The 25712-nt window shown below is 31.9% G+C and overlaps 1 protein-coding gene across 2 annotated transcripts; it reads left to right on the top strand.

Annotated features, from left to right (window-relative positions):
- Nucleotides 1-797: 797 nt before the first annotated feature.
- Eaat1 (Excitatory amino acid transporter 1) lies at nucleotides 798-25701 on the top strand. Of its 2 annotated transcripts, none has more exons than XM_068764075.1 (9): nucleotides 798-909; nucleotides 11961-12249; nucleotides 13689-13868; nucleotides 19188-19279; nucleotides 19797-19980; nucleotides 20442-20675; nucleotides 22520-22711; nucleotides 23122-23256; nucleotides 23877-25701. In XM_068764075.1, exons 2-9 carry the CDS (start codon nucleotides 11987-11989, stop codon nucleotides 24040-24042), a joined length of 1446 nt encoding a protein of 481 aa, XP_068620176.1. In that variant the 5' UTR covers nucleotides 798-909; nucleotides 11961-11986; the 3' UTR covers nucleotides 24043-25701. The 2 variants fall into 2 exon arrangements, with proteins under 2 accessions (XP_068620176.1, XP_068620177.1); XM_068764076.1 differs by lacking the exon at nucleotides 798-909 and adding an exon at nucleotides 11398-11452.
- The last annotated feature ends 11 nt before the right edge of the window (nucleotides 25702-25712 follow it).

Raw genomic sequence — 25712 nt, 5'->3', positions numbered from 1 at the left:
CGGATTAATTTATTCTTATATATTAAATTCAGTAATCGTTTAATATAATCGCGCGTTTAACATATTAAAATGGACTACTAAGTGGAAATCAAGCTATGTTAACTGTTCTTATAATGTAATATGTCTACGGAAGCTACGGCGACGTAGTCGTGAGTCGTAGATTCTTGTAGCAATGTTTGTAGCAAAGAATCATACGAAATAGGAAACAATATATAGTAGTATGCGGCATTTCGTTCATGTAAAAATTTTCTTCTCAGCGCTTCCTTACTTTAACGATTAATAAAAAAGCTATTTGTATTTAATCCCTTAGAATTATTTTTACAGTTACAAAAAAAATATGTGTTTACATATTAATTGTTGATAAAACCCTTGTTTAGTTAAAACACATGTTATATTTTTGTTTACTAGACATAATTCGTTAAATTTTATATATATAATTTTCGCTTACGTTTACGTATTTGCTACGGATTAAATATTCAAAAACAAACTTCTAATGCTGAATGCAGATCAAGTAATGTATATATTATGTTGGTACACGATATGTCGTTCAGTATTTAACAAGCAGCCGTAATAATAGGCATCGGATGAGCATAGATCTGTCCCCAAACTAAACGGCGCAACTGGGCTACTACACCGTAGGGCGTACGATTCGAGAGGTTCATTCAGGACATGAAACGCCGCCGGAAACCTCGCAGATCAATCGTCACGTCCCTCCCCACTCCCCGCAGCCCTTCGTAGACCCCCCACAGGATCCTAGGAAGTCCAGACTGTGTGGCTCGTCAGTCGGCTCCCGGCAGTCGTGAGAGACGCACGTACCGTCATTGCAGCGACTCGAGTCCACGATCTCAGTGATGCTGTTGTGTTTATCACTTGAAAACGATTGAGTGCTAACATATCTCCTTTCTCTCGGTGAGTAGAGACTTATACTTGTTAACATATATACATTTAAAGTAAATAATAACAAACAGAGCCATGTTTCTACCAAAACCACCTGTCGCTCATAGGTATAATACTTCCCGAGAAATATAATAAAGATTTTTTATTCAATTACTCATGTATTGGTTAGTTAGGTTTACATGTAATGCGTCTTTAGGGGGTTCTAAATAGTAATTGCAAGTGACAGATAAGGCAAATCAGATTCGAAAGTAGGAATAACAAGGAACTGCCTACAATTTTTCATATTTACTATACGTTCTCTGAAAAAAAAAAACCCTGTACAATAAAAGTTAATATACTTACAAACTTATCATACTTTTCTTTTGATATAATATATTGAAAAAAAATTAGATTTTTTAATAGGACCGCAATGAAAATCATTTGTTTAGTTATTGATATAACGCATTATTTGTCCAGGCTAAGTAATTTTCTATTTGAAACTCGATAAAGCTTCAAACTCCAACGGACTAACGGCATTTGTCTATGAGAAAAAAAAACATATTTGTAGTATATTTAATAAAACAGTTTCAAACAAAACTATTGCAAGTTTATAAAATAAATATTATATATGAATATAAATAACTAAATATTAACTGTCATTTTTATTCATCGATTCAATAACTATATTTTCATAAAATTTTTATTGGACTAAAATAGTTAATTAAAGGTATCGTCTTAAATAAGGTTTTAGTTAATTACGTCCGTTAAACTTATTGTCAAAAATACTATAAAAAAAAAATTAAGAAAAAAATATAGCTTCGTTCAATAAATATTTATGTTCGTAGTTGTTAGTCGGCGTATCCATATTACGCTTTCATCCACTTCGCCTTGACAGTGGGCGGAAACACTTGTTGGCACAAATTGCATTTGCAATGCTTTGTTGCGACCGTTGATAATAAACTCTTTTGCGTTTTCTACAAAAGCTTTCATTTCCGCTCTAGAATATTGACGATAATATTTGAGTATAATATTGTGATCTGTATAAACAGGGTAATGATGATCTAGTACTTTATTTAAGACGTCATATTTGCTACGTTTGCGCCAATTGATTTTAGTTTTATGATTATATTACTGGCATATGATGGCATCGTAAAAATATAAATATCTCTGTAGATTATATTACAATATGAATATGTACTATCTATTTTAAAAAACAGTAACAAATAATATTTTAAAAATACATACAAATGCCATTATATTATTAATCAAGAACTTGGAATGTTATTTTTTAAAAAAAAAAGTATTTACGACATAAAATAATTGTAATAAATTTATTAACATCATCAGAACTACGACTATGTCTGGCGATGAAGGGTGTCAAAATCGGAAGATCAGATTGGGAGGAGATTAATTAGTGTCATCGCTTTTTTGTTATGAAATATAATGGATTATTAATATATTCAAAAAAGTCCAATAAACATAAAGTGTTCGGGTTTATTATAATACATTATATATATAATCACGACTGGTCCCTGCGGAAGTACCAGGCTATTATTCATCAACAGATATCATTGGCTATCAGCAACCCCCAAATAAAGCCATGATGTAGATAAAAAAGTATTTTAAATATTTTGGTAGCAAAAAAGGGCTAATTAGAACGTCATGTTAATAATTTCTCTGTATACCTAGTAAAATTGTTGCCACATGGTATATAAGCCAGTATTTATATATGTAAGTAGTATTAATGAAGCTTCGCTCCCTCATCGCTGTCGTGGTTATCGTAGCATTAAGTAAATTAGGCTGAAAGAGGTCACGCGTTGAAGTCTAAAACCGGCTGAAATAAAAGGATGTCATATATGGAGTTTAATTAAAAAAAAAATGTATCCGTCCGCCATTTTCGTTCTTAATTTGAATAATAATTTTATATACTATGAAGTTGCTTCAATAGATTTCGTATTGACATTAAGTCATTGGACTGTGGCATTACAATGGAAAAAGTAAAGTAAAACGTATTTTAGAGTGACCAATTTATTAATTGATTTAATGTTTTAATAGTAAACGACGATTACTTATAAAAATAGATTTTATAATTCATATTTTATTGTATTGATTTATTATACACGACATTTTCAATCTATTACCACCAAACAAGCGTTTTTTCATTTTGATTGAAGTAAAATAATTTACAGCTGTAACAGGTCTAGATGTTTTTAATTAATCTGTGGTTTATTAACCACGTTAATTTTGATCGTGCCTTAAAATTTAAAAATACATTTAGGGATTACCGTATTTTAAAAAGAAATTACCCGGGTTTTAAAAAACAAAACATTGGGCCACAGTTTGCGTTCGTCACGTTGTGACTATTTTGTACTTGTGCGTCACTATTTTGCAGCTGAAATTATAACCTCTGCGTTACAGATAAAAATTGTAAAATTTATCATAAATGAGTATATATCGATGGATGAATAAAATAATGTATCAATAATGCTTTTATATGGTATCAAAAAGGGAATAGTTATTTAAAATAAATAGCGATGATAAAATATTTGAAAATTGCTTAATTTAGATGACTCTCGTAATAACAAATATTTTCATTTATTTATCATTGAACTATTTTCTCTTTATCTTTATCGACCTATAGTAGCAATAGCTAGCAGTGAATACTACTGAATAAAAGTCTTGCCAAAAGCTTTTAATTGTCTAGCTTGTTCCTCTTTGTTACTATGTGATGATTTCGTAAGATGGCGCTCAACATATCGCCGTCTCTTGCAGTCTTTCCTCTTCCACCTAAAATCAATAAAAAAAGAATAGTTTGTTATTATATATAATTTGTTATATTATACAATAAAACAAAATCTTTATTCGACGAAATGGGATACGTCATTCGGTAGTAAGCAGACCACACTTACTATATATATATATATATATATATATATATATATATATATATATATATATATATATATATATACGAGTGAGATAGTTATCACATAAGTCTTGCAAGCAATTCTTCCGGCAACAGAGTGTATAAATTATAGGCTTTTTATTATGATACGCGAATATAAACGCGATCTTATTGTCGACTAATTTACTTCATGATTTTACTATATTGATATGAAAACAATTGATAATATATATTCTGTGTTCTAAACAACGATTATCTCGCACATTGTCTTCCTTTATGATGTTACTTATACAAAAAAGAATATTAAAAAGAGCGCTATATATTCAATCATAGGTCTATTATCTTTTTGCATTTCGTTTAACAGTTTAGTATTTTGTGAAGTCTGGAAACGGATGCTTTACTTGTATTACTAGTTTATTAAATTTAGTATGAAAAATCAGTAGAAGTCTTGTACACTAAATCAAAAAGAAGAAGGTTTACACGATTGTAACACCTTATACTTCCGCTTCGATTCACCGTTCCGCCATAAACGCTGTTTGATTTTGTGCTCATCTTTAACCTAATAAAACTTGTTCTACATATTTATTTACGCCAATATTACATAGTTATACGTAGAATTTTTAAAATGTATAATCTTTGGTATCTACATATAACTTATCAGCTTGGTCAACGAGCTATGTAAAGGAAAAAGCTAGGGTTATTACTTCGAGATCGAATCGGGAATGGGGAGATCCCTAGTCGAACGAAAGGATCATAGCCTAAGGGATTTGTTAGTTGAACTGTTAGTGGGCAGGCTACATAACGCGCAGACAGAAGACCGCCGGACCTAGAGTTTAAACTTTTAGAGTGAAGACCATGTACCACATGCATAAGTTGGACAGTTGACCTTGTTAAGATTATTGAAAGACGCTAAATACATGTCATGAATTCTGTAGGGTGAGCACAATCAAATCAAACACATCCTTCTGCTTATTTAAGCACTATTTACCGATGACATAACAGAGACGACACATTGATGTAGTGATTGGCCTTACTGATTTTAATATCGTTTTTATTTTCATGTACATAAGTCATATGTAATGCCGCAATTGTACTATATGCAACGGAAACATAAGGGATTATTACCGGCGAGATAGAGCTTGGAACGAAAGAATTACGAGTCAGTTCATTGTGTTGGACTGAAGTGAGCGGCTCGATGGCAGTCGCGGGTAATCCCCCGCTGGTAATGTAGGTCGACGACAAATGAGTATCTTACAAATCGACGGTTTCGAATCGGAACAAGTGGGGATCTGTTTTAAACCAACGTTTTAGGGTACGTCGCAATTTTTGGTTAAAAAAAAAATTCGTATTGGAAATGCCGATTACTAATAAAATATTTCTTCCCAGTAAACTTTAGGCATAAATGAATGTATGTTAGTTTGTTGTAAGGTTACCTTTATCATGGTTAGATTAATCATATGCAGACATGCCATTTCGTGGCAAATTTTGGGCCAAATATTCCTTTTATATATTTCAATTTACTCTGATCAATTCTCTAATCATACAGCTCTGGAATAGAATTCTTTCTATGGTACAACAACGGATGATTCACATCATGATAAATATTGACATTAATATTACTCGACGTTTAGTTCATATGGTAACTTTGTCACCGATATAGCTTGAAGAATTACTTGTCTAAGTGACAGTGGGCAGGGTATATCGTGTTACCGACCAAACGTTTTGCGAACTGGAGTTTCTTTATGCTTCTTCTTCGCAACTATAACATCTTGCGAAGAAGAGTCAAGAATAAAGTAGATTGAAAAAATAAGTTGACGATCTGTTCCGTTAAAAGTAAAAATGTTGAATAAATGAATTGTATCTTTATCTCTTGCTGGTAACCGCGGCGTGAGTAGGCCGTTCTCTAGTAAAATCTTTGTGGACGTATTGTGATCTCAGGGGGAGGACAATACCTTACAGTGGGCGTCTATCAACTGAAAAGATGAAACATGAAAAACTTTCTTATCTAATAAGTTTATTTAAAAGTCTTTAAACATTTAAAAATGATACCGTTGTCATATGATGTCATGTCATGTAGCATAAATGTTACAGTTATTGGAAACTGTATGTTAAATTTATAGTTCCTTTTCAAATCTTGCAATGTAGATAAAATTATATGATATCTACAATAAAAGAAAAAAATTTGTAAAATTTAAATAAAATCTCTTTAGAAATGACGTCGCTACGTCCTATCAACATGACGTCGCTTTTTTGTTTTCTGACTTTTCTTTTCCTTTTCCTTTGTAAATCGGTATTAAGATCGCCGTATTATATTTAATGTATGAATTAATTAATATATTTTTTTTCTGTCTCTAAAAAGTGACATTGAAAATAATACGTCGATATGTGCACATATACATATATTCTTTATACTTATATATTTTTTATTCGTATACAAATATGTTACAAACAGTTGAAAAATATTTTTTTGTCTTTTATGGGTGTGTCCAATGTGACATTGGCTGTATTAGGAATGTGTCGAAATGTCATAACAATTTAAAAAGTTGTAAAAAATCCGTTGGAATATCGCGCCCGGGGACGCTGTGTGTACATTTGGTAGGTAATGTGAGTAGTTGGCGGCGGTTAAAGCGTATTGCGGGTCGTGTGAGCGGAGGGGAGTGCGCGGATCTATCGCGATACAGCTAACTAAAGATTTCCGCGGGGACATCCGCGCGTACTGATTGCGCGCTCAGTGATCCGCGGCGGATCCCCCCGGCTCCCACGTGCCCGCATTTCACTCTACCACTTGCGAAATTCACTCAAATATTATCTACCATTTGTGAACAATGCAATAAAAACTCATTTAAACAGAATTTGATAAAACAAAAACTTATATATATAGTTTTAGTGTAATACGAAAATTTTCATAATTGTAATTATAGAAACTTATAGCTTGTATCTGTATCACAGTAATTACATAAAAGTATTCTTAATTGACATTGTTAAACAATGCTTGTTTTTTAATCTTTCATTATAAACATCAAACATTATTAGCGTTACCGCCGTTCGATTTATTGTTTAACGTAATATCGATTTCGGTCAAAAGAGAAGAACCAAAGCTAATAGCTCTGAAAATGTGCTACCTACATACCTTTTAAGTAACAGCCTCCACTACAAGACTATCATTTTCATGTGACGTCATCGACATGGCAGATTCGTTCAGTCTACTGTTGCTTTTCAGAGTTAAGTAGTTCCACTAAATTTAGCTCGCTGTGTCAGCTGTTCAACAGCTCGTCATCAGCTATAAGACGTCAACTATTTCCTCTTTCCACAAGCCTTTACCCTTAAGCAGCACTTTGGTTTACTAACGAGAAAGCTGTTTTTGGTATTTCTACAATCCTTATCAGCATTTCAGCTGTAGGACATAGGTTTTTCCTGCATCCAGCGCCCTTCTATGAGGCTGTCTGTCCACCTGGTAGAACACCACGTAACGTTTCCAAGTTTCTACATTCTAGTAACTCCCTCTCTCTTTCTCTCTCTCTCTCTCTCTCTCTCTATATATATATATATATATCCGGACATTCTAGTATATTCGATTTATATACGACAATGTTCGGATAAACCATTGACTCGATTTAAATTTTAGAGAGGAATAATAAATACATACTTGTTGCTTGTAAATATTTTTATATAAATTTTGTTAATCTCAAGTAATAAAATATTTGAAAACTCCTTTTTTTCGACCAAAGTTCGTAAAATGTTTGCTTATTTATTTTATTGTAACGAACGGAGTCTACTTTATTAATATAAGAAGTTTAGTACTTTGCCACATTTATTTTCCTAATGTACAGTAATATTACAAAACCCCATGCCTTAAAAGGTAGTTTAAGTCAATCAAATATTTTAATATTGCAAGGTGCACTTACAAGAACGACTGAACTTGTAAAAATCAAACTAAGAAAGTGGTTTTTGAGTGTAAATTTCAATAACATACGATTGTTACATAACGCTGGTAAAAACGTTGATCATCTTATAATATCATTATAGGCTATTTTGTACATATCTTCAGTAAGCAGGTGGGTCAGAATTTGTAATTGTTAATAATTTATTACAAACGACATAATTTTGAAATCGGGCAGTGGTAGCCCACTGATTTGTACTGAGATTTGGGACCGTGGGTTGTGGGTGCGATTCTCAGAGTAATTATGTGGAATTGTCACTGCTCACAAGCAAGTTTCGAGGAGATGGCAGCTGCGTTCTCTGTATACCAGAATACGGCACTGCGATCCCCTACCCGCCTGCCTTATATATCTTTGGGAGGGAACTATACCTTGCAGTGAACGTCTATCGGCTGAAACGGTTACTATTTTAATATATATGCTACTGGTTTGCCGTTCCTAAATAAACTAAACCAAAAAAAAATGAAATTTAAATTTGGAACAAACATATTCATATTTCGAAATAACCTTCTTTTCCATAACTTTCTGAGCGGTCTGGTAAATAAGAATATCCAACGCACAATATAAACGTGTTTCTAATATTGTAGCTTCGGCGACCTAAACCAGTAAAAACCTTGAGCACTATAGTTTTTTGGGGGATATTTTGGTGGTACAGGTGATTGTAAATCGTTTGTATGGATCTTTAAAATGAAGAGTTACCTTAGATTTACTCCGCATGTATATACTTAAAATAGAGACGGGAATGTTTATAAATAATGCGCATACATGCATATAAACAGAGATGCGATGCCAAAAAACGAATTCTGTAATAGTATTTGCAGCCACAAAATTGCATGCTGATATTCGGTAGTCTTTTGACGTGAAACACGATGTTTTAGTTTCGATAAAATTTTGTAACATTGATCCAATCAATTATCATATTTTATTTTCTTTATAATAGTGGATACATACAAAAAAGAAGCTAATAATGAGAAAGTTCGGAATGTAATCTATTACAAGTGTTTAATATGGAATCTTTCGTTAATAATTATAATACACGATACCTTTCCCTAAACAGACGCGATACTGTCACACGTTATTGGCAAGTTGCTTTTGAATTAAAAATAATTGTTAAATAAACATATTTCAGAGTGATTTCTTTATTTGTTGATTTAATATATGCATCAACAAACAAAAAAAAAATTACGTATTTTTTTTTCTCTGCACAAAAACCTGAAAAATTGTTAGAAATATTTTTGAGTATACGTATCAATTTATACTCAAGTATATTTCGGTTTATTTGAACAGATGGGAATTTTTTTTAACAGTGGTAGCCCAACGATAGCTGCGTACCATATGCGTATCACACGGTGATCTCTAACCCAACGGCCAAACGAGGCGATTATGGTATATCCACCTATAGATATCTTTAAGGAAGGCCTATGCCTTGTTGTCGATGTCTATGGGGACGACGACGATACATATTTAGTTCTTTATTTAAAAATGAAGATTAAATGTTAACGATTTCTGCTTTAAATTTTCCATTCTGGCAACACAATTAGCAAATATTGGTATTAGTCAGACGTGAAATAGCACTGAATTCCCCAGACGTCACACTTTGCACGTGGACAAAATAGTACGGCGTCGATGCCAAGCGCCAAATAACTTCTAATGTCATTAAGAGTTTGTCTGCTGCGGATGAAACTCGATTAGAGTTGTTTTGATTCGATGTTGACATAGCATAACGTTTTTTTTTTCATGTACTCCTACGTACGATTATTTTTCTATCGAGAGGAGACATTATTTCTCAATGTTCCGATTATATTATATATTATCATAGTGCCGATTATGTGATCGGGGCTGACAACAGGTTTAGCAAGTTTAAAGAGGCCTCCTTGCTATACAATAGCGTTCATTTTAACCAGCAAAACTCTTCTCCTACCTAACCACGTTTTAAAAAATCTTACTAAAGATACTTTGGATGTCCATTCCAGAAACGAGGTGAAAATAGCTCTTGACACGCCTAAATCCTTCAACGGGTGTTAGAGAGATTTTGTGGTTATAACCTCCGCAGAACTAACATTCAAAAACACTAGTTTTTATGTAAATGTAAAATAAGATATATTTAAAGTAGAACAGATTTTGCGTAATAGAAACGATAATGTAACAAAACATGTGTCAGCTATAGAAATTATTGAATCGGAAATCGGAATTTAATATTATATAAGTGTTATTATTATTGTTACATATTACTACATAGATAATATAATGCGTGGGCTATAACGCAGGAGGTTATATAGTTAGTCGGGTGCACCCCACCACTATCCTTCGACAGCGGCCAGGTTTAACCATCAACCCCGCTTCCATAGACCAGAGGGTGCATCCGTGTACTGTTAACTTTAAGTTGATTCAACTTAGACACCCTTCAGTCCTGATGGAGGCAAGACTGATGTTGCCCAGTGTACGCCAGGGGGATGGCCATTGGCCAGAACAAAGCCAACACCTATTCATCGTATATTCTCCACTTGCAAAGACCTTTAGCTTATCTAGATGTATGTAGATACTAGGTATATTATAATACATATATAATACACTATTGGAAGCGACTTCCGATGATCTTGTGGTTGAGTTTAACAGGTTAGGTAGGTAATGTTAGAGACAACACCTAGCGAGCTTTATTTTAAAAGTCATCCGCCTACAACTTCAGATACATCAACGCCGTAATATATTATTTGTCATACGAATGAAATAATTTTTCCATAAAACGTTCACCACTCATTTGTAAATATTAAACATTGATTCAAAATTGATATAAGATAGTCTTTAATTCCATATTCCATCACAGCAATAAAGATTTAATACAAATTCACAAACAATAACACATATTTTCCGGCGTAAGACGCGGTTTTGACAACCGCCTACAAATCATACGCCGCGCGTCCTTAGTTTTTGCGCATGCGTAGACCGATGGATTGACAGATAAGCGAAAGCATTTTGACAACTGTGATTATTTCGCTACAACCTTAACGGCCGTTTGTCCACCTAGTGAAAGTTCTACGCTGGGCTTGCTATTGGGGGGTGCCTACTGCTACTTCCACCTGCCAATCCGCTGATCTATACTAGTATCTTTCGTTTGTCTACGGATCATCTCATTTTTGATTCCCATACAATATGCAGATTGATAAAAATATTAATTGAAAGTTTTTTATTTAACAATTGAACGAAGAGGCAGATGTAAATTATAGATTTCCATTGTAATTGTTCGAGCATAGTTAGTGAAACAATAAAATATTTAAAAAAAAATAACGCACTAAGAATTATATCAGTATTGTCCTATTAATCTATATGAAGCGTGTAATCCGCGTATTGTTATAAATTAGCGTGAAGCAAAACATGTTTTGATATTATATTACATTGAAGACAGATGCATTGGGTTCGTGGTTGCGCTGTGCCTAAGTCCGTATTCTTTAATTCAATCGTGTTTGTTTCATGAATATTTTTTAGTGACAGATCTTAGGATTTTTATCTTCTTTTTGTATCAAAGCTATGTCGGAATCTTATTTATTAAATTCCGACACTCGCCTTGAGGCGTATGTCGCCACTAACGGCATGTATTTCGTTTTATTTAAAGTAATTACTTTTCCGAAAAAAAATATTTTTGTTATTTAAATTAAGACGACCCATGTAGCCGTTCTAGAGTGGAGAACACGGTTGGGTAAGCGCAGCGAAGGATATCTACCTGACAGATTTTAAGGTTAGAAGACGCTGGATGCTAATATCTTTTAACCGGTCTTATTGAAAATCTGTAGATTAAGCCTATGTACAGCAGTGAATGTCCTAAGGTTGATTTAATATTTCAAAAATTAGCTAGATATCACGCAGGGCATCCTTCTACTCTCGTCGTATTCCTTATTATAGTGTATAGTTCGCTTTTTTGGAAATTTTTTCGCGCACAACAAGTTTACGCTATATGTACCCGTCTTTGGAGTTTTGGCTATATCATTTATAAAACCGAATTCAAGTTGAGCTGTAGGAGTCTTTTAGATAAGAGAGAGAAAGAAAGAGATGAGTACTCTTTAATTTATTATATAATTAGATCAAGTTGTGTATTTAAGACGAGTAACAAAGATGTGTCAATATTTTCTTAACTCGAACACTATAGTGTGATTCGCGACGGTGTTAAAATATTCAGAATTATACAGAAAACTCATATAAATTTAAATTAAAAATGATGTAATAACGTTTATGTTTTTCCCCTTTAGATAAAAGCGGAGATCGAGCGTTAACAATGCCGCTTCAATTAAGACGAAACTGTCCGGTTTTCCTCCGGGAAAACCTTCTCACTCTGTTGACCATCATCGGCGTCGTGTCCGGGACTTTACTCGGATGGGGTCTGCGGGCATCGGGACACGAGTGGTCACGGCGTGACGTCATGTACTTCCAGTACCCCGGGGAACTATTTCTACGGATGTTGAAGTGTCTTATTGTTCCGTTATTGGTTTCTTCCATCGTGTCGGCAATAGGATCATTGGACTTAAGCCTTTCCGGAAAGTAAGTGGAACTGTCTCTAACATACTTGATTCTCATAAATAAATATATACAAAACATATACTTATACATACACACACGTGCGATGTTCATAAGGTTTTTATACATGAAGCAAAACGAGCCTAATGTTGCAGAGTTGCATCGAAGAAACCATATCGTTGAGACAAAACAAGTCCCCAACGTATTAAAAAATCCTTATTATTTTTATTCCATAGCTTAAAAATGTATATTGAGCAGTAAATTAAAAAAGAAATAACAAATTACAATAAAATTGTTCAAGTCTATGAGGTTCTAATCGGATTACACCTCACATTCCTTAACAGATTTCCTAACAATTTTTGAAAATGCAATACATAGTTTGCTATAATAAAAGTGGTATAAATGGCTTATGTAAGCCAAGAGAAATACTTTACCAGACCTTTACCGATATATAGTCGAACCGATATATTTATTACCGATTTATAGTCGATAAAAAGTTTTAAAGTTTAAAATTAAAAATAAGATCATTTATACAAATAAATTCTTTGACGATAGACGCATATACATATAGTCATATAAATGTATTATAAATGCATTATCATATTAGTATATATCTAGTCTAAGTATCAATAAATATACCAAAAATTGTGATTCATATAAGATGTAGGAAATAAAGATACGTTTGTTTTAGTTTTCTATAGGCTCCGTAAAAATTGTAAGTTTTTTGTTGGCAACTGCTTACGATTTAACAAATATGCTCCCTTGTAATATATCCGCCTTATTAATGAATTAAATAAATACTCGATTATTCGATATGTATTTTATACATGGTCCAGACATGTTATTTTTGGAAAAGATTAGAATATACAATCATATTACGATTAGATTTGTCTTCGGTTTTCTTTATTGCTTTAGATGTTGCCTTGAGATTATCATCAATCGTTAGGTATTGTTTATTAAAAGTTCTGGACTACGGAAGCCAGATATTGGTCGGTTCGCAAGAAGATTTATGGAGAAGAGATCAATATCTATCTCGGAAAGGAAAGTCTACAATACATCTCCTCAGTGGTCTCATATATGGATGTCAGATATGGGCTTTTAATATAAATCATATTCGAAAATTTAAAGTCTGTCTGTCAAAATGGAGAGAAGCATGCTTGGTTTTAAACATAAAGATCGATGCAGTCTGCAACATAACATAAGAACCATAACCAAAGTAACAGAAGTAGGTAGAAAAATTCAAAAATTTTAAATATGGGGACATAATGCGTTTCAAAAGAGAAAAGTGAACTAAGATCACAAAGTGGTTGATATCAAAATTTAAAGAAAGTTACTAAATAAAGCCTGTTTTATTAATTTCTAGTTTAGATGACCAAAAGTTCACTCGCCAAAACAAACAACGGTACTGTAATATCAGTTGTAGTTTACTTTTTAAATAATATTACATTTTTAACGTATTTCAGAGTGGGTCTCCGTGCGATTATTTATTACATGACAACAACGGTATGTGCGGTGATGTTGGGTATTGCTCTCGTTACCACTATCAAGCCAGGCAAAGACCCCGAGGCATACAGCCAGCCTAATGCAACGAAAGTTGTCACTAAGGATACATTGACATCGGATACGCTGTTGGATTTAATAAGGTGAGATACTTCGATTTAAACATTTGGAAATTAATCATAACATTTTTTATTTTTTTTTACAATTTCCCAAAATTTTTAAGATTTTTTCCAAAAAAACAATTACATATTGTTATGTTTTTCTAATTTCATTTTGCTTCTAGTTATGCTTTCTTGGCAAACGATATTAGTAAACAATTGGATGAAACATTGGTTTTCATTTTTAGTGTAAAGTATGAAACAAAATACTATGGATTCCAGTAAACATTAAATGAAAATTTTTGCAGATTAAATAATGCAACAAAAATTATTTACGTAAATTGGTATCACTGTAATATAAAACATAAAAAATTAATAACTTTTATTTTATAAAACTTAAGAACAATCTGTCATCACCGCCGATTTTCTTACGTAAACAAGATTTGACAAAAGGTGATAATATATATAAATAATCTACCCCATAGCGCACACCCCAGATTGATTAAACAATATAATCTGCGACATCGCTATTTATGTGCTTGTATGTTACATTTTTGCTATTACTCGTATGTTTCATTACATACAAACACGTAAGCTTGTATGTTACAGTTTCTTGTATATTATCTAAGGCAACACTTTATACTATAATGAGCTATGACTGTGTCATGTGGAATATTGTCATAGATTTTATTAGTTCGTATGTAGTTTGCTAATCGCAATAATTTTGTTTAATGCTGAACAATTCCAGTAACTGTGCGGATGAAATATCAGGCGCTTTACGCTGATCGGTCGGGTCACTCATTGCTTCAATGTTTTAATAGGTGCTAACTGATCTCTTAATTTACATCGTCCGCTCGCATTTGTCATATGTTAACATTTATTTTATATTAATCCGGATCGTACATTAAAATCCTTGAAATCAATTTATAATCCTTTTGTATAAACAAATATTTTACTAATAGGGATAACTGTTGATATATATTAATAGTCTAAAAGTTATTAATCCATCCACTTATTTTTACATAACCTTAAAATTTTGACGTAATAATCTTTTTTTTTTAATGTATTATTCTCCTAGTATCATGTTAATAACGCCTAATGAACTGAAATAGAAGAAAAATTGTTAGTAAAATTAGATCTCTATTGACATTAGTGATAAGTAATCAACAATCCATTTTTTAACAATCAATTTTTTATATTTTTAAATAAAATATAAAAAATGGATTGTTATTCAACAACATACAGGTGTACTTTTAGACGGCACGATAAAGGATTTCTTGGTTGTTAAGGTATTAAATATTTGTCAATCTTCATATGCACAGTGTGTAAGGCGATAAAAGTTATGGGATAATTGAGCCGTTTGCGCGAAGTGGGCCATAGGTTAACTTGCCAGTTCTTTGCAAGAGAGACGCATGTATGGTTTGTACGTTACTTGACAATAAAAATATAGACAAATTTAAAATAGAATCTAAATTTTTATAAACCATTACAAACAGTTGTTTCTTTATCAGTACAAAATAAAGTAAACTATGCTTATTTTTGCTAATATTCTCAATTTTTTTCTACTAATATTTCCTATAAATTAATATGACAAAAAACGATAGAAAATGTTATTTTGATATCATCTTTCGGTCAATAAAATTTTTAAAGGTTCACGATTTATAAAAAACATCGATTTTTAATACGTTGGAGTGAATGAATTGATAATATATTTGTTATAGACGCGAAAATTTTTTTAGATTTATCTGCACATTCGTCAATTAGGGCTCGCAGCCCCGGGGAGAAACGGTACAAGCGTTCGTTCCCTGGTCGTCACTCTTCATCAGCCGTCTGGTTATTTATACAACGCCCTAGATACTCCGCATTATTAGGGATGTCAACATTGTTACCAAAATATCCACAACTGGCAAAGTAACAGATAAAATAAAAAAACTTTTCTGTCACTGTCAATTAGTTTTAAAGATGGAACGTGGGAAATTTAAATAAAGAAAAATGTTTTTGAATTAATTTTTTATTGAGCGTATCATGACAGATTGTTAGAATAGCTTATGATTGGCGCTTCTTTTTAGTTGCTCTGTTTAACTAATGGTGCCACGACATGGCCTGCCTCATCAGTCGTAAGTGGATCACGTGACGATTGAACAAACAGTAACGGAAAGACGAAATCAGTTCTTTATGTCTCTTGTAGGATTCTGTATACAATGTCAAATGAAATGACAAATCTGTTAGGTTTTAGTAAAAATCTGTTCTAGAATTTTCAATAACGATTCGTTAAAAAATATTCGATACGATTTTAATAAGGTTTTAGTTCCGAATCTTTATGTAGATATGATAGAAATTTACAGAATGTTTGGTGGTATATAGTAAACACATTAAAAAAAAAAAACTTTGTGGGGTGAATGTATAGATTTTCATTGTCGTCGCTTCAGCCCATAGAAACCTATTGCAAGGCATAGGCCTCCTTGAAACATATCTATAGGGAGATATACCATAATCGCCACACTTGGCAGACGGGTTGGGATCGCAGTGTGGTATTATGGTATGCAAATGACGCTACTGTTCATCCTATGAAAAGTTGTTTGTCAGCAGTGGAAATCCCATATAATTAATGCACAAATTGTGAATTATATAAAATTATATCCCAGAAATTGAAATCGCGACCTAGGAGCACAAAGTCTCAGTCCTATACTGCTAGGCTACCACTATTCAACGTATAACTCATTTGCTGTTAATTAATGTATGATTCAAAAATCAATAGTTTTAAAAATAATAAGTAACGTAGCGACAATATAATAAGAAAAAGGATTTTCATAATTCGGATAACTAAATATTAAAATTAATTATTGTTTATTACCTGTCTAGCTTGGTGATGCCGGAAGTCAGAAGCCAATTATATTTAAATTTAAAAAATAAAGTAACATATTTAAGAGTGATCTGTTTATACAGAATGATTGAAAATAGGTGTAAAGGTTGAAAGCTTTTTGATTACAAAACTAGCTGCAATTTCACCTGATCAAAGCTTTTACTACAATCTCCATGTATATAGTATAGCTTCTATTGTCTATTGTTTCTGTTGATGTTAATGCTGTTAGCCCTCAGGCTTTTACAGCTTCATCGGTACTGAGTTCACGGAGCGGAAGGGTCCGTGAACTAGATAGTGTAGCTTGTGCTTTTTATGTTGATACAATAATTCACTGTATATTTATGTTAATTGTTTACAATGAATAAGTATACATATATTGTTTAAATTATGTAGTAAAATTACTTATATATTGAGTTTGTAGTGAAACTTTTTTAATAAGGAACTACTTAGTGAAGTGTTGCGATCTTATGTCGCGAATTCGTTTTCCGTGATACAGTCTTATATTATTCACACTTTGTGCATTAATTATATATGATTACCACTGCTCGCTGTGAAGTTTCCAGAGGATTGACAGCAGCGTCCTTTGCGTACAATAATACCATACTGCAATCGCCAACCAGCCTGCCAGGCTTAGCGATTATGGTAGGTCCCCATAATTTTAAGGGAGAATTATGCCTTGCGGTGGTCATCTGTGAAAGTAAATATCTTGTTATATACAATAATAATAATAAATATTTATGACAATTGTAAATAAGTAATATGTGCAGAGTATATATATACTTTTTGGTCTATAATTTATTGTTTCGTTTGTTAAAAAAACAAAGGTCAGTTCGAAGTGACAACCCTAAGCTTAATATCAATCAGAACAATGATGCCGAAGATCGGTGTGTAGCAGATTGCCAGGTGACTGTAGGTCATTTGAACGTAATTCGATTGTTTGTTATCAACGCATAATATAACGTGTTTTGTGTCGATGGATTATGTACCTTATTACAATCATTGTAACGTTATAAATGAAAATTATTATATTTATTCCAAAACAATGAAAATATCTTTAATTATTTTTTTATTACTATATTAACTTTTATACAGAAATCTATCTTTGTAAAACTGTCTCGGACGTATACAGTGTCACTTGTTTTTATGTGTAAAAGATTTTAAGGGATGAATGCTGTCAATTTATGCACACCGTATACAAAAATCAATGGTCTCAGAAAAAATAAACAATGGAATGATACTAAAGAAAGGAAAAGCGTTTTTAAAATTCGTATAACTACATATTATAATGAAATATTGTTTACTATCTGTCTATGCACAATTTGTACAGACAGAATTTATTGGCCTGTCGCATTAAGATATTTCAGAGTGATCACTTTATATATAGTGACTGGAAAAAAGTGTAAAACCTTTAAAGCTTTTTGCTGACAAATGTGCTATACGTTCCCTGTTTTAAAGCTTACTATTTCTCTTTATATTTATACTGTGATTTATTAACGAAAATCATTTTCTTTTCTTATTAACCTGTAAGATTTGAACAAATAGTAGAAGCCATTTCATTACCCGTCTATATTAAAACACAATGTGGAATTATTCTGTAAAATTTGTATAATCTGCTATTTTTGCACGATAAAAGCTATCTAGTTTTTTTGCCGCAGTTTTGTTAATTGCTATTATAAACCGTGCTAATGAACGGCATAAACTCACATTAAAAAGTTAAACATTTCAAGGCCAGTGTTCTATTTTTGAAGCTTCGCTATTTATATTATTTTTAAATTGGATAACAGGCAACGGAAGTTTTCGACCTATCGCATTCTAGGATACGCGAATACCGTTTGATTCGGTTAAAAGATTCGTCCTTCATGTCGGATATTTGTAGGGCCATTGAGGAGACCAATCTTCATGTTACTCAAGGTATTCTTTATGCAATTTTACTGTCCGTAAAATGCATTCGATCTGGGCACATTTATCGTGACATAGCAATTTTATTCTAAAAATACTTAAAGACATTCCGCATTTATAGTATAATTCAAGTATAGTAAACATATTAAAAGATTCTTTTGTTAAATTGTTTTAACATGTCTTATATAATATCTATAATTCTTAACAATTTATCCTATTAAATATTATAACTGAATGTTACACCATCTATCTTAATACAGATTAGCTAAAAAAGATTATTAAGAAAAATTAAAAAAAATACATGGTTATGTCTACGTAGTATTTTGTAATGGTATCGTACATTATACTCTGTTAACATTTGTTTATAATTATAAACCTAGTACCGTAAATTCATCCAAGATTGAACAAATGCTATAAATATTATTGCATTTACTACATTATTGTCATATTATTATATATGCATATGTTAAAATTTATTATATTATATTGCATATGTTAAATATTATAAGATAAGATTACAGGAATAAAATAGCCATTATAAATATATAAATAGCCAAAAACATGTTTTCGAAAATTACATTATATATAACTTTTGGTTACAGGAATGTATTTCCGGAGAATATAGCTCAGGCAACCATTGCTTCCTATCGAACTAGGCTCTCGTATGATGCGAAGGACAGCAGAATGATTAAAGGTAATAATGCTGATTAGACTTATTATTATATATTTATATACTACTACGTGGTTTGTCAGTTTGAGCTTCATTGGCGAACAGTCGGTCAACGGTGGGTAGATGATGATGCTTGCCGCTATGCACCGGTTTTACATATCAGAATTGCAAAAAAAAAATAAACTAAATAAAATGAGTATTTATATATATACATAATAATAATTAGTAAATAAATTAAAACAAAGCATTGAAAAGAAAATTAATAATGTACATAACTTCATAAAAATCGAATTTAAAAAAAAAAGAATTAGTCTTAGAAAAATCACAAGGAATTAATGGTAAAGATCTACGCCAACTGGCAGCAAAGGTTTTCTTTGCTGCCAGTTGGTGTAGATCTTTGCGGAAGGCCTGTTTGTGTGTTTGATAGCAGTACACGTCCATCGGCTGAAGTGTTGATTGATGATAAACAAATTACTATTTCCAATATATTAAATATACAATAAAAATAACCGTTTTTAAAATTATTTTATTAATCTTCCAGGTCAATTGGAGACATATAAAATAGAGGGTGATTACCAGAGCGGCTCCAACGTCCTCGGACTTGTTTGCTTCAGCATTGTGCTCGGCATTACACTCGGAAAAATGGGTGATAAGAGTCGCCCTCTACAAGATTTCTTCCACACTATGTCGGAAGCTATGATGATCATCACTGGATGGGTGATTTGGTAATATTTTAGGAATTTAACTTTTTTTTTTAATTTCAATACCCTTTACGCTTGAAAAGAGGTTTGAGAGTTATCGGTGGAAGTATTGCTGTATTTTTCTCGAATTGCAAACTAAACTATAGTATATGTAAATATTGTATCCTTCTATTTAAGTCTGTTTCTATTATATAAAACGTATAGTATTTATTATGTACATATAATATTAAATATTTAAATATATGTTCTATAACATTTACTCACCTACCTACTGGTTATATTGGGTTGACTGGTAGAGAATTTCCATATAAGCATTACGCAATTTATTCAATTAGTAAAATAAATTAATAAATAATTGACGTAATAAAAAAGATATTCTTGATTCTTAACTTTGATTGATAATAAGGTAAAGTAAAACGTAAGTGTAAGTAAAACATTGAAAAATTGAATTAATATTTTGCATTACACAAGACTACGATTTTCAGGTTGTCGCCACTTGGTGTCTTCTTTCTAGTGACCGCAAAGATAATGGAAATTGATTCTTTCGCTGAGTTAGTGGGTAGACTCGGTTTGTATTTCATGACTGTACTCCTTGGTCTCTTCTTACACGGCTTCGGTACACTCAGCGTTCTGTTCATACTGGCCACCAAGAAGTTGCCATGTCGCTACATCGCCAAAATGGGCCAAGTCATGGCCACTGCTTTCGGAACTGCCTCAAGGTAAGAAATTATAATTTAAAAAAAATATATTGATAAATACACCATTCGCAAAATTGTCTTTGTTAAAATTATATTATATATCTGTTGTATTTCCAACTGAGGATGAAAATTATTGCACAAAAAAATATGTCCTGTGTTATATTTTCTATCTGGCTGAAAATAAGTTCGGCTTCAATGTCGTCTAAATGAAAAAAACAATACGTACATACATAAATATTTATTTTGAAAAAATATTCTAAAATTACGATTGGTTCAAACAAATTATTGACTATCTTTTTAACAAGGATTAGACAGTAATTGGGGACAGGTGTTGATTAGAGTTTTGCTTCTAATTATAGATTTCTGAAGTGGTAATACTGTTTGCCAGACCATAGACACCGACCAAGTCGATAGGAATACTAGATGCTTATTGGATGACAGCGCAAACTAAAGTCCCCCCTCGGGGGCCCTTGTCCCAAACAATCAAGGAAGCGCTCGCCAAAGCGATTTAAGACCTCGTCGGGCTGCCGAGCCTGGTAGTATTTTAATATCATGTAACGGCCCGAACCGAGGTTGTACATTCTATCTAAATTACATAAAGGAGATTTAAGCTTAGCTGTGAAATCTGTAAATAATAAAACAGCATTGAAGATTGAGACTGGAAAAAAAATTCTTGTAATTCATAACCTATTGTTATAGATTCTTTGTGCAATAGTACAATCTGGTAGATATATATATATATATAATTATGATGATATATAATTATATAATATATGATATATAATTATGATGTGTCAGTATAAATACCTATAAGTACATCATGGTTATATGTTTAAATACGAAGATAGGAAACAGTACGAATAAAATTTAGTAGACTAAAATTAATAACGATATTTTTTCTGTGAAAGAAGGCTTATATATCATCCATTAATCTTAAAATATTTTGTATTGCATAAGTGTCTATGGACACCATACTTTGGCTACCGAAACATCTGTATACAGGTTTTTTGGTTATAGATGTAAACACCTCAAAAGGGGTTAATGTATATTTACTAACTAACCCTATTTGCAATCAGTCTTTATAAAGTGATCACTCTGAAGTAAGTTACTTTAATTTACATTTTCTATAAAACTGCGTCAGACCAATAACATCTGGTAGTACAAAATCTGAGCGAACAGAAAGTAAACAATGATTAATTTTAATATGTAGTAATCCGAATTTTGAAAAGCTGTTTCTTTCTTTATTGTTATTCCTTTATTTATTATTTCTGAAAATATATTTTTGGATACAGTGTTCCATAAATTAACTGAGAACAAATGTAGCCGTACATTCACCATTTTATATCTGTTACACTTATAATCAATCACACTGTGTACGTTACAAATAGTTTTACATAGAAGGATTCCTGTATAAAGATCGATACACAATTAATTAATAATATTTTCATTGTTTTTATAAAAATAATGTAATTTTCATTTGTTACGTTATGTATATAAATATATTAAGGGGTCCGGAAAGTAATGTCAAACAACAAAAAAATGCCGGAACAGTAAAAACAGATTGATTTTTACCGGCATTGAAAATTTGTACACTAGATGGCAAAAGGTTGTTGATAATGAAGGTGAATATATTATTGATAAGAAATAAAAACTTGTTAAAATGTAGTCGTGTGAATTGAACTTAAAATAGCGACATTACTTTCTAGTCCCCCTTATAACTATATATAGCAAATGTACACAAGCAAATAAATTCATTTTTAAAGCTTACACATATAAAAAATCATATATGTACGTATACCTACCCAATACGCGCATACCAAAGGCGCAGTGCAGGGGTTTGGCAGCACTTTTGGTTCAAATTCCAGTTCAGCCACGATGCCGATAACTATTGGATGCTGCGATGACATGGGTTTGGACCCTCGTATTACTCGTTTCGTGATCCCCATTGGTGCGACCATTAACATGGACGGAACGGCCCTGTACGAAGCAGTGGCGGCCATTTTCATTGCGCAATTGAGGAAGGTGGAGATGTCTTTTGGCAAAATTATTGCAGTAAGGTAAGTTTTTTTGGACTTCTTCATGCAAATCGACCTAGATACTTTAAACACTTTAGTTATTTGATTAGTACACGCAATTCTTCTTTACACGGCTGATACGTATATGTATAATATCTATACATACATATATACATAAATACATAGAAAAGCGTTCAAAAAATCGTGTAAATTTTGAAATATCGTGTTTTATAAAACCAATAATATTTTTTCTAAGCAACAGTACAAAAGAAGTAATAATGAAATCCATGAGTTTTTCTCTCGTCTTTTTTTGACCAATCAGAGTAATTAAAGCTGAAGTTGTTAATGTCTGGCTTTTATAATCTGAATAAAAGAATATTTCATTAAATTTATATTCATCCATTAGTTATAAAATGTGATTTATTTCTCAATTTTTTTAAAATTATATATAGCGTGACGGCGACAGCGGCTAGCATAGGCGCTGCGGGCATTCCACAAGCGGGCTTGGTAACCATGGTGATGGTACTGGATACAGTCAACCTACCCGCCGAAGACGTCTCTATTATACTTGCGGTCGACTGGCTACTGTGAGTGAAGAAATAAATATCAGACAAATGATTGTTGCTCAGCTAAATTAATTCATGATATATATTCGCCTGTAGATACTGCAAGGCATTGGCCTCCTTCGAAGATCGCCGTGATGTCTTGCGTGACAAGACGTCGATATATTTTTAATAATAATTTTAATAGTTGACTTTGGGAATTTCACACTGTATAATTAATGATATGTTTCGCCCAACTTAATTACATTTCTAGCTCTTAACACTAAAACGAATCAATCAGTAATAGCGCAAGCGCGATTATTTAATTGTCTTATTTCGTGTCGTTATGTCCTTTTACTTTAGGGTTGGTCCCCTTAAACCCGTGTCATGCTACAGGGCATAATAGCGTCTTTTTTATTGAAGGGTTTATTTCTTGATGATTTCTATCCAGTACGACGGTGGATTCATTGGACTTGAAACTTTGGAAGGAAGACTGGGAAATCGCTGAATTTGGTTGAGTCTTAGAACCGATATCTCTCTGCGAATTATTGCCAAACTATCATAGATGTTTCTGTTGCAGTTTATGTTGATACATAGATAATATTTAATACACAGATAATATATTAAAAATTATGGTAGATTGATGGTGTTATGATAAATTTTAGGGATCGATTCCGTACTACAATCAACGTTGTCTGCGACGCATTGGGAGCCATCATCGTAACTACACTGTCGCAAGGTGATATCGAAAAATCGCGTGCGGTCCAGCAGAACGAACGGGAATTAGCTGCGGCCCACGAGCTCACTGAACTAGAGAAGGGCGATCATTGAAAAACGTCCAAATAAATAACGGCTACGGCCCGCGGTGTGTTCAATACGCATATAGCAGTAACGTTATTTCAAAGGATAATAACACAATAGGATAATTGTTATTTATAATTAGTGTCAAATTATAGTTTATACAATCCCTAAATATTCTTTCTTATTACTTCACCAGATTATGTTAAATTTATCACATTACATTAAATCATTTGCAGATAAATTTTGATAATAATAATTTTAACGTAGCATTTATATAGCAATTATCGAAGATTTTAATTAAAAATTGTTGATCACTGTAAACTTGTGGAAATGTTGCAAAGTATTTCGTTACCAATATATTTTAAATATATTATATAAATATATCATTAGTAATAGCTGTAGGCACCAAAATCTATAGCATTTTAGTATGACGTTATAACTCTTAATTAATGTGCTATTTTTGTAATATTATAGCATTCGAATCGCATTTGTGATTATAATACAGTGTATTTACCGATCAAGAAGTACTTAAAAACTTTTTCATGGTTTCTCAATATCTTTTCTTCATTGTTAATGGCATGTGATAAAGATATTTTGAGATTTTATGAAACAGATTTTGAGATATATTGGCTTCAATAAAAAGACAAATACAAAAATCTGTCAAAATGTTAATCAACGGTATTTGTATGGTTCTTATAATATTTATATATTGATTGCATATGCCATCTAGATGAACAAATTAGGAAACACCAAATAAATATTACCCAATGAATTTAAAATTACCGACTCATCATTTTAGGGTGTTTTAACAATGTGTATATGGCAACATTAAAAGTCAGATTTTTGAGAACATTAATCGATGTTTCTATTTTTGTATGAATGTTTGTATACGTAGGCATTATATATCTTTGATTAGTTAAAGTGCCATATTGTAAAGTAGTAAAAATTTCTATAATTGTATATACATTATTAACATCCTGTTGATACGTCTTGCATTCCATATGAAGACTTCAATTACGTTAAATAAATCGTTTCAAAATGAAACAATTTAATTTATATATATGCCCTCAAATGTAAAATATGTTTTATATATCTATACAAATTTTCTTTTGTTCAATCTTTAACAAAAAAAAAATATTTCGTGCGAATTATAAGAACAAAAAGATTTTTATAATCTGTTGGATAAAATATAAATAATTACAATATCTCTGATGTTGGTAATAACTGGCTATCGTATCGAAAGTATTTTACTATTTGTTGTACAATAATTTATGAATTGTTGTCAAAAGATATTGAATATCGTAAATATATAATTACTTGTGCAGTAGTATGAGTAGAAATAAATTATAATAGTTTGCTCTTTGTGTAATGGTGTCATTTAATTCGGTAGCATTAGTACGGTGTTGATAGTTAAAAATATTAGTTTTAATGAGTGTTATAACACTTTTTCGATGTTTTGGAATAATTGTTTCACGTCTCTAGTATAAACTATCTCTATGTTCTTCGTTCGATAATTGTAATGTATGTAGTATTGTCGTTAAAAATATTGTTACTGGACTTCTGAATGATTGTAGCTTATTATAAAAATAATTTATTTATTTTATAATTATCTGTATCTGACCAATATTCCACCTGTAATCTAAGTACAAATTATACATTTGTTAACATTGTACCAGCTTAATTATTGTACCAACCATCTT

The sequence above is a fragment of the Battus philenor genome, unplaced genomic scaffold (assembly GCF_028537555.1).
Source record: "Battus philenor isolate CCGP_79_NKW_IND1 unplaced genomic scaffold, ilBatPhil1.0.hap1 SCAF_19, whole genome shotgun sequence".
Classification (NCBI taxonomy): Eukaryota; Metazoa; Arthropoda; class Insecta; order Lepidoptera; family Papilionidae; genus Battus; species Battus philenor.
Note: the sequence above shows the minus strand (reverse complement) of the source record. Positions and strands in the feature narration are given on the sequence as shown.

Coding starts and splice junctions, on each gene's coding strand:
- Eaat1 (XM_068764075.1), top strand. CDS start 11,987: ATGCCGCTTCAATTAAGACGAAACTGTCCGGTTTTCCTCCGGGAAAAC. Junction 22,712..23,121: donor GGCAAAATTATTGCAGTAAG/GTAAGTTTTTTT, acceptor AATTATATATAG/CGTGACGGCGACAGCGGCTA. Junction 23,257..23,876: donor CTTGCGGTCGACTGGCTACT/GTGAGTGAAGAA, acceptor GATAAATTTTAG/GGATCGATTCCGTACTACAA.